The 15899-nt window shown below is 40.1% G+C and overlaps 1 protein-coding gene across 5 annotated transcripts in view; it reads right to left on the reverse strand.

Annotated features, from left to right (window-relative positions):
* The window catches only part of PCCA (propionyl-CoA carboxylase subunit alpha), a 394194-nt gene that overhangs the window by 173272 nt on the left and 205023 nt on the right, over nt 1-15899 (reverse strand). For all 5 annotated transcript variants that reach the window (XM_073894335.1, XM_073894336.1, XM_025874636.2 and 2 more), the window contains one exon: nt 9440-9550. In XM_073894335.1, coding sequence (XP_073750436.1) covers nt 9440-9550 — 111 coding nt within the window. The remainder of the gene's footprint in view (nt 1-9439; nt 9551-15899) is intronic.

Below are 15899 nucleotides of genomic sequence, written 5' to 3' on the forward strand. Positions count from 1 at the left end.
ATTCTCCAGGCTAACCACCTATATAGTCCCTTCAAAGTTCTTCACACAAGATGTATTTCTCATACCATCTCTAATAAGAGATATGATTTTCATCATCATAATCACTTTCTTTTGCACACACAAAAAAATGGAAGGATAGGTTTTTTTTTTTTTTTAGTTCTTTTCTAACAACGGTAACATTTACAAATTATGAAATGACAGACATTAAAATGTAAAGGGCTTTGTCTAATATCAGAACCATGTGGGGGTAGTCTGTGACTAGGGGTTATATAATCATACTATGGCTCAATACAAGATATTATCAGACTATGCTTATAGCATATTAACAGTATATATTTAAAAACTTATTTTAGTTTTTAAAAAATATATCTGCTATGGTTTTAGGTTCCAAGGTATAATATACAGTAATTTTTTTTAAATTACAAAAAGCCCAAATGTGAAATTTCAACAATTTGCAATCGACATATGAAATAAAAAAAAAAAAAAAAAAAAAAAAATCCACATTTTAGCCATTTCATTTAATGGACACTGACCACACAGTATTAATTTTAAAAAGAAAACTATTTTTTTTTCACAACAGCTTTCAATTTCAAGTTTATGGGCCAATTAAAATTTTTTAAAAATGCTAAATTAGCGCTTAGCATTTTGCCAAAGAGACACAACATTTTACATAACACTATCATATCATTAGTTTTCATTAGAAATCTTTTTGAGGGACTCTTGGGTGGCTCAGTCGGTTAAGCGCTGGACTCCTGATTTCGGCTCAGGTCGTGATCGCAGAGTCCTGAGATCAAGCTCCATGCTGGGCAGAGACTGCTTAGGATTCTCTCCCTCTCCCTCTCGCCCCCCTGCTGCCCCCTCCCAGCCCTCCTACCCCCATTCACATGCATATGCCCTCTCTCAAAAAAAAAAAAAATTTTTTTTTGGTATTCTTTTTTTTTTTTTTTTTAAGATTTTATTTATTTATTTGACAGAGAGAGACACAGCGAGAGAGGGAACCCAAGCAGGGGGAGTGGGAGAGGGAGAAGCAGGCTTCCCGCGGAGCAGGGAGCCCGATGCGGGGCTCGATCCCAGGACCCTGGGATCATGACCTGAGCCGAAGGCAGACGCTTAACGACTGAGCCACCCAGGCGCCCCTTGGTATTCTTTTAAAAGATCACTTCAGGGGTGCCTGGGTGACTCAGCTGGATACACATCTGCCTTCAGCTCAGGTCATGATCTCAGAGTTCTGGAATCGAGCCCTGTGTTGGCCTACCTGCTCAGCAGGGAGTCTGCTTCTCCTCCTTCCGCCCACCCCCACGCTCATTCTTGCCATCTAATAAATAAAATGTTTAAAAAAAGATCACTTCAATCCCTAGGTAGTGACTAGACTCCTCAATTTTATTCTAATTGTTTCTGTGTTTTATGTTTTATAATTATTCTTTATCTGGGATTCGTTTTTGTATTTGGCATAAATTAAGGGGCTAAGATTTCATAAAAAGAGGCAAAATTCCCACATATACTAATTTCTGTTTATGAGCTCCCTACTCCATTACATTGACATATTTATTCATTTCTTGTTTTCTGTTTTCAAGTACTTCCATTCTCATACTTTATATCATATTGTTTAGATAGAGAGGCTCAGCAATACGTTTTAATACACAAAAGGCCAATTTTTCTTTTTTTTTTTTAAAGATTTTATTTATTTATTTGAGAGAGAGAGAGAGAATGAGAGATAGAAAGCACAAGAGGGAAGAGGGTCAGAGGGAGAAGCAGACTCCCTGCTGAGCAGGGAGCCCGATGCGGGACTCGATCCCGGGACTCCAGGATCATGACCGGAGCCGAAGGCAGTCGCTTAACCAACGGAGCCACCCAGGCGCCCAAAAGGCCAATTTTTTCTTTATCATTTTTCATAATTTTCTTGGCTATTCTCAGAAATTTATGAACACATATAAACTTTTTAATCACTTAAGGTAGTAGACCTTGTGAATCTAACTGATGGGACATAAAATCTGTGTATCAATTTGGGAAAGACTGGCACTCCTACCCTTTTGAGTCCCCAAACAATAACTGCTGTGTGTCTCCATCTCTTCACATCTTACTTCTTTATCCTCGACAAGATTTTACAGTTTACAGAATCATATAGGTTCTATATCTTCCCTATTAAATTTCTCCCCACCATTTTACAAGATACTACAGTTAATATGAACAGGGTTGGCTTTTTTCCATCTTCATCTCAAGCTGGCTCTTACTAACAAAAAAAAGAGACACTAACTTTGCATGCTTATCTTGTTGAATTCAGCCACCTTGCCAAATGTGCTTTTATTAAGCCTAGAAATTTTTAGTAGTATCTTCTGGGTTTTCTAGGGACACAATTATAAATAGAAAAAGAGAAAATGTTTTCTTTTTAAAATATTTAAACCAACTTTTTCCTTTTTTTGGACTTTTTGATCCTCTAAAACAATGATTGATAATAATGGTCCTTTTATAGAATTCATTTGTTCCTACTTTAAGGTAAATTTTCATAGCATTTCCTTTAAAATTATGTTTGTTATTCGTTTTCAGTAAGTAGGTTTTTAATCAATTTAGTTTAATTTTATTTCTGATTTCAGAGAATGTTTTAATTAGAAAAGGCAACTGAATTTTTACAAACACCTTTTTAGCATTTTTTTTTTCTGGTAAGCCATCAGTTTTTATGTTATTCTAACTGCAATGGATACCATTAACAAGCTTAGGGGTTTTTTTTTTTTTTTAGCTTTGAGGTACCACTTGCATACAAAATGGGTCCACTTAAGTGTGCAATTCAAGAGATTTCACAAATGGGTATGTCCATATAAACATCACAACCATCTATTTAGAATTTTCCACTACTCCAAAATGCTCCCTTGCATCTCTCCCATCAAGACCTCTACATCTGCTTTCCCTCCCTGGCCTCAAGCAACTAAATTCTTTTCTAATTTCATATAAATGGAACCAGATAGTAAGTACTCCTTTGTGTCTGGCTTCTTTTGCACATAATATTTTTGAGATTCACCAGTGTTTTTGAATGAATCAGCAGTTTCTAACATTTTAATGTTAGGAAGTATTCTTTGGCATGAATATACTGCAATTTGTGTAGCCACACATTCCCTGAGGGCTTTCAAGTGGGAAGGTGTGATTTGGTTCTAAAAATGAACTCTGGCTACTGAGTGAAGATGAACTGGAAAGAGCAATGGTGGGAGGAAGGAGGTCCGTGAGAAGGCTGTTCAGAGCCCAGGCCAGAGGGCAGCAGCTCGGGCTGGGGTGGTGTGCTAGTCTGGCGCTGAATGGAGACATGCCTGCATTCAATTCCCAGCTTTATGTGAACAAGCTACGTACGGCAAGTGCACGGCCCTAAGGTTTGTGAGCAGGTCCGCATCTGGAAAAACCTGCAGTTTTGATGACACTTGTTTTTCACCTCTGCCAACCCTGATTGAGAAGATTCACAAGCATGATCCTGGGAGTCTGGGGGGCCTGAATACTGAGGTGGCAGAAACCCCAAGAACCTCCAAGCACACAGGACAGACACTGCCTCACACTTTAGTGGTAGATGTGTTCAACAGCAGCAAGTCACTTCCACTTCAAAGTTAGAACCCTAGCCTAAGAGGAGTTCTAGGAGTTTCTCAAATCCATCTTTTGAAACCTTCAGGAGCATTACTGCTTGATATCTCTGCTGCACTCTCTGGTGAAGACAGGCTGGAAAAAGGTACAGCTCTTAATTTAAAAACCCTTAGTCTTTTTGAAATAGTTTTCAGTATCCCAAGACCCTAGACCACTACCTTTAACCTAATAGATTCACTAAATATGAAAGAAAGGAGAAAAACTTCCTCCTCACAATCAGTCCTCACCTTCATAGCCTTTGTGGGGATTGCGGTGTATGTTGGGGGGGGGCGGATTTCAAACAAAAGCCCCAAATAATGTTTAGGTTCTCCCACTCTTACTCATTCAAGTTGGTGGTTACTACGTGGAGGTCACATCACAGAGTAGCACCCACCAGGTCTGTGATACACCTCTGTAAACCTTGTGCTATTACCACCCCCATGTGCATGACCCAGTTTTTAAGAAGCCTGATCTGTGTTCTCTTAAGTGGCTTTAGTTCTGTCAACTATTTTTAACAGTCATCTGGTGCCTCCCTTCCAATCTAGTGTTGTCTTAAATGATGCTGACAGATACCTGATCCTGAGCCATGCATGTTCTCTCTTCGTGGGATGTGGCTTTGCTGCTCATTTGCTTCATGTGGAGGTTTCATGTGTTGGGGGATCTGTAGGTAATCTCTCTATGGCCAGTTAGGTTTCTCAGAGAAGAATATTCTACCACTGTGACTGTGAGTACCTGCCTGCCTGCCTGCCTGCCTGCCTGCCTGCCTGCCAGTACTTTGGGAACCAAGTGGGGAATGACGTTTGGGAGAAGGGGGCATCACCACATTCAGTATGTCCACACTCACTCAATCCTCTGTCCACTGGTGTAGAGGGCATCTTATTCTCCATGGAAAAAAATCTCAAAAGCTTTTTCCAGATGGGAGAAGAGCCACCCTCCTCTAAAGAGTAAGGGAAGGAATACAGAGAAATTCTTCCAGAGATTTTAGACCAGTAGTCTTACTTACGGGAATTTCCAAGCTATCTGAAACTAATAGTGGCTAAGACTTCTGCAGGGTTCCATGGTGACAATGAGCTATTTCCCAGTTTTTCACGTTGTCAGCTTAGGATTCAACTTTCCTAAGTTGCTAAGTCAGTTAAGAATCATCTTTTGGCTCTTCATTTTCCAGAATGCTATCTCTTCTTTTTGTCCTTATAGACTTGTGTCTTTTTTAAAAGACTAAATTCAGGGGTGCCTGGTTGGCTCTGTCAGTGGAGCTTGTGACTCCTAATCTTAGGGTCATGAGTTCAAGTCCCACATTGGGTGGGGAGCCTACTTAAAAATAAATAAATAATAAAAATAATAAATACTAAAAGCAAGTCAAAGGTTGGGAAAAAATATTTTAAGATTTTATTTTTGAAAGACAGAGAGAGAGAGAGAGAGAGAGAGAGAGAGAGAGAGAGAGCATGAGTGGGGGGGAACAGAGAGAGAAGCAGACTCCCCCCACTGAGCACGGAGTCCATTTCGGGACTCGATCCCAGGCCTGAGCCGAAGGTAAACACTTAACCGATTGAGCCACCCAGGCGCCCTTTATTTTTTAAATTTATTTGTCGGAGACAGAGCAACCACAAGCAAGGGGAGTGGCAGGCAGAGGGAGAAACAGGCTCCCCGCTGAGCAGGGAGCCCAATGCGGGGCTCGATCCCAGGACTCAGGGTTCATGACCTGAGCCAAAGGCAGACACTTAAGCACTGAGCCACCCAGGCATCCCAAAATGTGTATATTTAACCTGTCATCTTTATCTCAAATTGGTTAAAGCACTTTCTTCAGTTATTTCCTCAAAAAAGGTATATATAATGATATATTTCTGAATCTTCATTCTAAAATCTCTTTCCATAATTGAGAAGCAAAGGATATGTTAGTTGGGTATAGTACTCTTGGGTTAATTTCTTTCTAATGAAGTAGATATCTTAAGATTTTCTCATTTCCAGTATATGAAGTCTGAAGATGATTCTCTGCATATGACTTGGTGTTTCTTTTTTCTTTCTAGAAGCTTTAAAAGTGTTTTGTTCTTGATATGCCTACAAGAGCTACTTTTTATCATTAATCTTGTCTGAAACTCAACGAATCTTTCCAATGACACTTCAACGTTTTCTCAAGAAGAGTGAAAAAAAAAAAAACCTCCCCTATTATTTCTTTTTAAAATTAACCTTCCTTTATTTATCCATTTTTCTCTTCATGAACTATTATGTACATACAAAAATCTCTCGGGTCTTCCTTCCACATCTCTGACTTCACACCTTATTTCCTTCGCTTTAGCGTTTTACTACATATTTTGAGAAACTTCCATTTATTCCTTAGGGTCACTAATCTGGTTCTTAGAAGTGGCCATCCTGCCTTTCACTTTGCTGAAACATTTCTAAAAATCAGTTCTTAGTTCATTAAAGTCTTTCTCCTCTAATTTAATTAAATGTTCTTACTATTTTTCAGTAAGCTCAGTCATCTGACTCTCACATGAGGTCTAAAACACCTCCCATCCTCAGGGATTCCTCGAGGCCTTCCATCTTAGATGGTAATCCTTTTCCTTTGTACTCATGGCTCTGTTTGCTCTCAATAGTCATGTCAAAGGACTAGGCACCAGTTTGCTGATAAGTGATTAACAACCAACTTGGGTATGAAGAGAAGAGAAACACACCAGTGCGCAGAATTTGCAGTTGCTTTACTGTAAGTACTTTCTCCAAGGCTGATTTCCAACAATCAGCATCTCATCAGAAAGAACAGATTAGGCAGAGGTGAGCAGCCGTGCCCTAGAAGAGTCCTTGGAGAGGAGCTACATTGGTCTAAACACTGCCTCATCCTTGAGGTCAACCCTGATTGCCTCAATCAGAATTGGTTACTTTTTCCTCTGTGCTCCAGATATTTTGCTTCTATCTTCACTTAGCACTTATTTTGTCCTGTAGTGTAGTTAGTTCTTTACATATTCATTTCTCTTGTGATATAAGCTCCTAAGTGCAAGGAAAATACATTATTTGTTTTTCAATTTCTTCGAGAGCCTACAGCAATCATTTGTTGAATGACTTTAATGACTCAAAGGCAACACAAGAGTCCAAGTATTAAAGTACCACTATCACCAGCTAGCCCCCAAGACATGATCTTTACTGCCCACCTGCTTGTGCTCACCAACCTCTGGCCCAAATTTTTCCTTACACTCTTCTTTCTAGTTTCTCTCTTAACTCAGACAGAAGACTCTAGGGGCATAATATCCTGTGATGGAAACCTAAACTAGCCCTCAAGCAATAACGACTGCCTAAAGAATCCCAGTTGGGCCGACCACCCAGACCAGTTTGAAATCAACCCCCGACTCACACCTGAGCAGATAGACAATGGAATGACAGTTATTTTTCCTTCTTTATATTAAAATCTCCACCAAAGGAAGAACACAAGCCTCATTTACATAATATACAACGTATGTACAGGCATGTTTCCTTATGGCACATGCGTGACCTTATGCCCGTCTTTACATACTATGACAAGGCTCCCTATCTAAATATTCATCCTAACCCTAAATAATAGGAACCCATGCACCCATGCTCAGAGAGTCACAGCTTTGGAAGTTACTCCCCGGGATCTCCTTATTTGCTGCAAACAAAGTATCCTTTGCGTGACAACTCCACCTGATGTGGTTTCTATCTGTGACTCACCAAGGAGCAAACTCACATTGATTTTGTTACACCATTTTTAAAGGTATAGAAATAAGGGACTAAATTTAATGGTAAAGAGAGAAGTGTAATCAATGGTATATTACTTGTGTTGAATCAAATTTTTACTAAAGATATGCAACTTTCCAAAAGAGGAAAGTTAATTGTGATCATTTCCTTTGATACAGCAAGAGGTTAAACTGTAGCAAGGCAGCAGGGAAAGGAGTCCAAAGTGTTCATTACAGGCCAATTGCACTGACAGTTCTTAAAATATCTTCTTCCTCATTTTCCCTTTATTCCAAAATCAAAATATTATCTTTCCCATTTTTTATTTATTTTTCAGAATCAAGGAATAGCCTTTCGACATCAGAATCTGGTTAAGTATATACGAAGAATACATTCCTGTGTAGCCTATGTTTTAGTTTTAAGCACAGTCATTCCAAAGGTCAATCTTAGAACCTTTAGTAACACTGTCCTAGTCTACAAATAAATTCAGGATAATAAACATATATATAATAGAAAATTTTAATGCAGTCATAAAAACAGGCACTTGCCTGTGAACAGTGCCTAGGATAGTTGGACAGATGGGAAGCAGACGGGTAATCCCAAAGGGGCAAAATGACCCGGCCTCAAACATATGGAGAAGATCCTGGATTAACTTCAGTGGCCACTTCCTGCTGTCTCTTTCAGGCACATACATCAAACAATCAAAGACAATACAGTTTAATATATCAAATACCTGCTCTAGGGAAAAACAGGGAGGGCGAAAGAGCATGATAGGAAGAACAAGAGAGAGTAGCCATTCAGAGAAGAACGGACATGGAAATAGTATGAGGGAAGAGAGTAAGAGGTCCACGTTAAGAATGGCAAAGTTAGGGGTGTAGTTTTAAAGTGCTTATAGGCATGCTACATACAACATAGAGCACACTCTAAAAACCTGTATGATTTATGATTTTGAATCCTACCAGAACTGAATGAGTACTGAAACAGGAGGTGGAGACTCTACGTTCAATTACTGGCTTTATTATATTACTGGCCATTTAGCCTTATCAAGCTCTCTGAGCTTTGGTTTCCTCACATGTAAAATAAAGGCTGAGATTAAATAATGGTCCTTCTAACAATTTATAACAATTTTTAAAACTGTTCCTATCTTATATGAACATTAAGAGAATTAGACTGTCCATGCTGATAATGCCCTATCAAAACAGAAATGTAATATATTAAGTTTATCCTGGAAAATGGCAATGTTAGGTTTTTAAGTAAATTTCTGAGTTCTCTTGAGAACGTGGAACATTGGGGCACCTGTACTGTAAAATCTAAACTAAGAAATCGCTTTGTAAATGTATTCAAAAGCCCAATACCTGGAGTTGACCTGAATCCATACACAGCCCCTAATATGACTGAGTCATCTTACACACTAAAACACTCTAAATGGATCTAAAGAACATTTGCCATTTGTGAGAAAAACCTCATCTTCACATATCCCCAAATTCATCAGAAACATATGTAGATACTTCTGGCTTTTACCGGAATAACATTTCCATTAAGTCACATGGAAGTCCTACTGGTTTATCTCACATATTAACCACGTTTTTAATGCTCACTAATGGGTTTTCTCTGTCTCTCACTTGGGCAATTTTTCTACCACCAGAAACACTCACAGGTAACTTGACAGTGCTAAATTTCAAATTCCCCTCATTACTTTATTAAAAGCTTCATTTTATGGATAAAAACAATCTTCTAAAACATCTTCATTTTCATTAATGGTAATAGCATGTGGTATTCTGAAATTTTTAGTGCTAATTTTCATAAAGTTTTAATCATTAGAGTTCCTGCATATACCCATATAATGTAGCAGCAGGGAATACAAATTTGAATTGGCTTTCAGAAACCAGAAGATCAGGTAGGCTAATGCTCTGTCTACTGGAATCATACCACATTCCACATAGTTGAATTCCTCACTCAACAAAACGATGGATTATTGCACATTCATGAGTCACTCATGAATACTCAAAATCACAAATGTCAATAGTCTAGGATACTCTATGTTAATAAATCTAGTATACAGTATGGGCTAAGGGCCTTAATATCAAAATAGAAAAATTACACATTAAAATAAAGTATAAAAGTAATAACTTTAATACAGTAAAATACTTCAGTGCATACAAACCTTTAAAGCCATCAGGATATACATCAGAAAGAAATTTAGTGTTGATGTCTCCTTCTATAAAGCGTGAGTTGATTATCACCTCTCGGAGTAATGCAATATTATGTGTAACTCCTAAAAACCAAAAAAAGATATCAGATTGAATTAGAGAACGAGTCAGTTAGAAGTCCCTTACTATCCAGAAAATCTGTGTCTTATGACCAAGCAAGAACTAGACAAGATTATTCATCTCGACTTCAAGTAATAACAAAAAATGTCTGAAGCTATGGTAGCAATAAAACACCAAATGCAAACCTAAGAAGTTTACGCTGCCTAGTCAGTTCAATAGGGAAATTAATGTCTTTTCAGTAAATGGTACTGAAACAACTAGATATCCATTTGGGAAAAAAGAAAAACCCTAACTCAGACCCATACACCAAAATTAACCCAAACTGGATCACAAATCAAATGTAAAACCAAAAACTATAAGACTTACAGAAAATACAGGAGAAAATTCTGATTATCTTGAGGTAAGCAACAGATTCTTGGGTAGTACACAAAAACCATGAGCCACAAAAAAACTGTACTTTATCAAAATTTAAAAGTCTGCTTCAAAGGATACAGTTAAGCAAATGAAATGGCAAGCTGAGAGAAAATGTTCACAGCACATGTATCAGACAAAAAAATTTGCATCTGGATTATATAAAGAACACTTAAAACACAGTAAGATGACAGAGCAAAAAATGGGCAAAGGATCTGAACAGACATTTCACAAAAGAAGATATACAAATGAGAAGTTGCTGCACATCACTATCATCAAAGAAATACAACGAGATGCCCCCAAACACCAAATTAAAGTGGCTAAAGGTTAAAAGACAGTGAGGATGTGGGACAACAGAAGTGTCACACCCCGTGGTGGGGATATAAATGGCACAAATCCCTTGGAACTGCCTGGTACGTTCTTAGAAAGTTAAACACATACTTACACATATGACTCAGACAAGTCACTCCTAAATATTTGCCCAAGTTAAACAAAAACATATATCTATACCAACAGTTATACACAAAAGTTATTAGCTTTATTTGCAATAGTCAAAACTGGAAACAATCTAAATGTCAATCAATAGAAGAATGAATGAGCAAAATGTGATTTGTCCATTCAATGGAATTCTATTTAGCAATAAAAAGAAATGAATTACTAAAATACACAAGGATGAATCTCAAAATAATTACGCTGAATTTAACGAGACTACTGTAGGAGTCCATTGATATAAAATTTCAGAAAAGTCTCAACAACCTACAGTGACAGAAAGCAGATCACCTGGTTGCACTGGGGCAGGGACAGAAAGGTGGTGGAGTGCAAACGCAATGAGGAAGCTTTTGGAGGTGACGGAAAGACAGGTACAATAGCAATATACGTTTAAAAGACAGTATCTTGACTGTGGTGAGAGCTTCACAGATGGACACATATGTCAAAACTCATGAAACTAAATACTCTAAATATGAGAAGTTCATTTTATGTCAAGTATACTTCAATCAGTAGAAGAAGAGGAGGAGAAAGAAAGAAGGGGAAGGTAAGGGAGAAAAGCTTGTGATCTAATAGGAAACTCAGAAACACTGAGCCTAGTACACAAGGACTCCTACAAAGTTAAAACAGGTAACTGCCAGGCGCCTGGGTGGCTCAGTCGGTTAAGCGACCGCCTTCGGCTCAGGTCATGATCCTGGAGTCCCGGCATCGAGTCCTGCATCGGGCTCCCTGCTCGGCAGCTTCTCCCTCTGACCCTTCCCCCTCTCATGTGCGCTCTCTCTCTTTCTCTCTCAAATAAATAAAAGTCTTTAAAAAAAAAAAAAAAATTAACTGCCACAAGAAGGATTCGAACAGTATTGGGTGAGTTCTGTGAGGCAGAAGGACTTTTGATCTTGGTCACGCATATCAAAAGATGTAAAGAGGACTAAAAGGGAGGATGAGAACATGTCAAATCCAGGGGAAGCGGGAATTCGATCAGGCTTCCGCAAGAGGGGGACTAGAGCATGACAGAGCTGAGTTAATGTGAGGTTTACTAATTCCTTCCAATTTCTTCATCCCACTTCCTTACCGTCCTCATCTATACCATTCTGCTGCGTAACAAACCTAGAAAGCCTGATTCTGATCTTGCTTCAGTCCTACAGAGTGCTCACTTTCACAAAAATAATTCCAAAGTAAGCAAAGAATCAGACCCTCAGGCTCAAGCAGCAGATCTACCCCTCAGCTTGGGGAAGCTATTTTGCCTCTCAAAGATTCAGTCTGTCATCTGTAAAATGGCGATCCCAACAGAACCTATTTTGCATTGTCGTCACGAGGTACAAATGAGGTAATGCCTAAGGCACTGCCAGGCACTCAGGACGGCGCGTTAATGCTGTGCTCGCTGCGACCCTTCCACACGAGGACAGCCGCAGAGCAGAAGACAGCACGCGGCCGCTACACCTCACACAGCAGTCGTGCTCCTTCGGGAGTCTCCGCACTAACCTCTCTCCCGAACTTCCAGCTTCGCATCCTGCACGAGTCCCGTTCCTCAAAAGTTTACAACGCTTTCTATCCACAGGACACAGCCATCCTAATAGGCAGCGGTCAGCAAACTCAGCCTGCAAAATCCGACTGCCCCCTATTTTTGTAAATCAAGTGTTTCTGGAATACAGCAGTGTTTACATCCGATGTGCGTGCTACAAGAGCCAAGCAGTTCTAACAGCGACCGTGTGACCCACAGAGTCGAAGTGGTTAACTCTCTAGTCCTTCTCTGAAAAGGCTGCTCCCATTTGCTGTAAGGTTTTCAGCAATGCTGATCCTCTGAGTGAATTAATCGCTACCTATCAACACTGACTCTACACCTACTGCTCATGTGCAATCAGGCATCCCAGGAAAGAAAGTAAGGGCCAACGTCGCACGGCAGTATGGCACCTGCTTTGGGGGAACTTTCAGGAACCAGTCACAGAATAAGAAAATTACAAGGAGAAAGGAGATTTAAAAATAAGAACATCGTGATCCAGAGAGACTGAATCATTTATCTAAAGTTTAGTAAAACAGAAATTACAATAGCAAAATATGTTTAAAAATATGGCAGCCTGTGGGTTTCCCCTAAAATGTGCTTTTCATTTTTCCTTAAATATTCTGCCTTAGCAGGATGAAAGACCCCACAGACACAGACTCTACCTGTCTTACAGCTGGACCTGACAAACTAATTCCTAGACGAGGGGCTGGAAGGTAGAGCAACGCATCCAACTCCAGCCTCGCTTACTTGCAAAGAAGAATTGCTTGGGGTTCCTTTCCTCCCTCTTCCTATGGGCTTCTTGATATGGCAGGAACTCAGCTCTGGAAATGAAGGTGAAGCAGAGCAACATGCCGGGGGTGTGGAGGGGGCAGAGGCGTATCTCCTGGAATGACCACAGGACACAAACTTGCCTCATCAGCATAGACCAGCCAGCCAGTTAGATAAGTAAATAATTTTCAGGGCACCTGAGTGGCTTAAGCCATCCGACTCTCAACCACCTGAGTGGTTAAGCATCCGACTCTTAATTTCGGCTCAGGTCATGATCTCAGGGTTTGGAGATCGAGCCCCATGTTGGGCTCTGTGCTGGGAGTGGAACCTGTTTGAGATTCTCTCTCCCTCTCTCTCCGCCCCTCCCCCTCAAGCCCCCTTCTTAAAAAAAAAAAATTAGTAAATAATTTTCTATCTTATTTATACCACTGTATTTAAGAATCTTTGTTACAGCAGGTTATCCTGTACTCTAAAGCATACATATGGGGGAGAAGGGCATACCTTCCAATATGATCTCCCATCTCTGAGCCAACCAACTTAATACATCCACCTAGGCATTGCTCTAGGCATCCCTGCATACTAGACCACGCTAGCTAGCAACCATGTGCGAAACTCTGAGCATTTCTATTCCTGACTCAGAAGATACCGTGTGACTAAAACTTTTATAAAAACCTATTTTCAATGTATTCAAACTACCTCAAAACATTTAGAGAAAGTTCCAAATTAAAATATTAATGCTATTGCTTTAGCTAAACTTCCATGGAAGAAGTTATCACCTATAGACAATGACCTAGTAAAAATCATTCACAGGACATGCCCTGGACAAAGGCACGGTTATCCCAACCTTGCTCTGTGGGTAATGACTAGAAAGGCTGTTGTAATTATGCATATTTCTATGAGGAAAGTATTGGAAGGTATAAGAAACTTCTGATGACACAAATATACCTAACAAGTCATTGCAAAAATGTGACACTTGCCTATATTATAGGTGATATTTGGGTGGATGAAAATGAAGAGCAATTGAAAGCAACATGCTAGGAGTGCTCAGAAAGACAAACTCTGTAAGCAAGAAATTAAAATAAAAGACTCCTTGGAAGAGGTCAGGCTACGAAAGAGAACGGAATCCCTTTGCTGTATGTTTTACGAACAGACAAAACGAAAGCACTTTTGAAGAAGAAAAGGGTATGGCTTGCCAGAGAAATGTCTATGCATGGGTGACAACAGATGTGGCATTCCAGGGAGAGGAAAACAGTGGAGACTTAAGGCAAAGCTTCCCGGCTGGGAGAAGAAATAGAGAAAGAAAGATGGGTAAAATCAGGTTTCTCCCTGACATTAAATATTAAATATTAAAATATTTAAGAATTCTCACTGTTGCTGGGGCGTCTGCGTGGCTCAGTCAGTGGAGTGTAGGACTCTGTTTCAGCTGAGGGCGCAATCTCAGGGTCCTGGGATCAAGCGCCGCAGAGGTTCCACACTCAGGGCTCTGAGTCTGCATGGGGTTCCCTCCATCTCACTCCCCCTCCCCCTCTACTCTTTCCCCTGGTCTCATGTGTGCACACGGGTGCTTGCACTCTCTCTCTAAAATAAATAAATAAAATCTTTAAACAAAAATATTCTCACTATTGTCAAGAGCAAATGGATACCACCAGGTATTTCTGTGGAGAGAAATGAAAGAAGGACACCATGGCCAAAGAGCACGAGCAAAGGAGACAGTGGGGAACGTGAGAAGTCCAACAGGGGCGTTCAGGTCTGATAGCCATGCAAAGATTTTACTTCTCCTCGAGGGCAACCGGAATGGGGGACGCAGGGCAGGTATGACTAGGTTTGCGCTCCAGGAATCATGCTGGCTGCTACTGGAAAGGGGACTGGGGGGCGGGGGGAGTGAAGATGGAAAAAACCATCAGCTGACAACTGCAGAGACTTGCTGAAAAACGGCAAGGCCTCCGACCACAGCGAGGGTGTGGGCAACACAGACAGAGAAAGGAGCTGGGCTTGAAAGAGATTCAGCAGGCGGAGAGGGCGTGGTGATTTAGTGGCTGTCAAGAACGGGGGAAATGGGGGTGCCTGGCTGGCTCAGTCGGTAGAACATGCGGCTCCCGATTTCAGAGTTCTAAGTTCAAGCCCCATGTTGGGTATATAGATTCCTTAAAAATAAAATCTTGTATTTAAAAAAAAAAAAAAAAGAATGGGGGAGATAAGTCACTTCTGGCTCTGGCACGCTACATGCCAGAAGCCACCACTTCATGAAAAGAAACAGGTTGAAAGGAAAACATCTGATCCACTGTGGACAAGTTAAACTGGAGAAACCTGGGAGAGGAGACTGACGGTGTCCTAGGGGTTAAAGTTCAGAAGAGCCGGCCAATTAGAACGCAGACCCACCCAGAACAAAGAAAACAAGGAGGCGGACCTCCACATGGAGGAATTTAGGATGGGGAAACAGAAACGCAAGACAAAGCCAGCAGTATGTAACTTATTCCTATATGATAACTGAAGTTTTAGAAAAAATAAGATACTAAAGAAGAAGCTGGAAAGGATGAAAATTAGAAGATCAAGGTGCAGCTAGATTTTATTTCCAAAGAAAGTGTTGTTTTTTTTTTTAAGATTTTATTTATTTATTTGAGAGAGAGAATGAGAGATAGAGAGCACGAGAGGGAAGAGGGTCAGAGGGAGAAGCAGACTCCCCGCCGAGCAGGGAGCCCGATGTGGGACTCGATCCTGGGACTCCAGGATCATGACCTGAGCCAAAGGCAGTCGCTTAACCAACTGAGCCACCCAGGCGCCCTCCAAAAAAAGTGTTCTTATGTGCAAATTAATATTTCAGAATGTTTCCATTTGTAAGTTCACGTATAAATAAATAACTTAGAAAGGCAATCTAACTTTCAGGATTTTTGTCCCTCAGTTAAATAAAAATAATACTGTTTTAGACTTTTATATTTCGTATTTAACTTTACTGGCTCTCCCGTTATAGCCTAGTGATAGTATAGATTTTCCTGCTCTTCTGTGAGCCTGAGACTGTCTTCAGGAAACTCTAACGCAGATTTCAGAAATAATGATCATCTGAACAAAAAATAAGATTGTTTTCTGACAATCAGTAACCAATTTGTGACTGAGGACGTCAAAAAATTAAAATGTATGCAGTTTTACAGGATAAATGATATGTTATGCTTTTATTCTACATTCAAAGTTGAAAA

Source organism: Callorhinus ursinus, unplaced genomic scaffold, assembly GCF_003265705.2.
Source record: "Callorhinus ursinus isolate GAN/ISIS: 27379988/994484 unplaced genomic scaffold, GSC_fseal_2.0 scaffold7, whole genome shotgun sequence".
NCBI classification, from domain to species: Eukaryota; Metazoa; Chordata; class Mammalia; order Carnivora; family Otariidae; genus Callorhinus; species Callorhinus ursinus.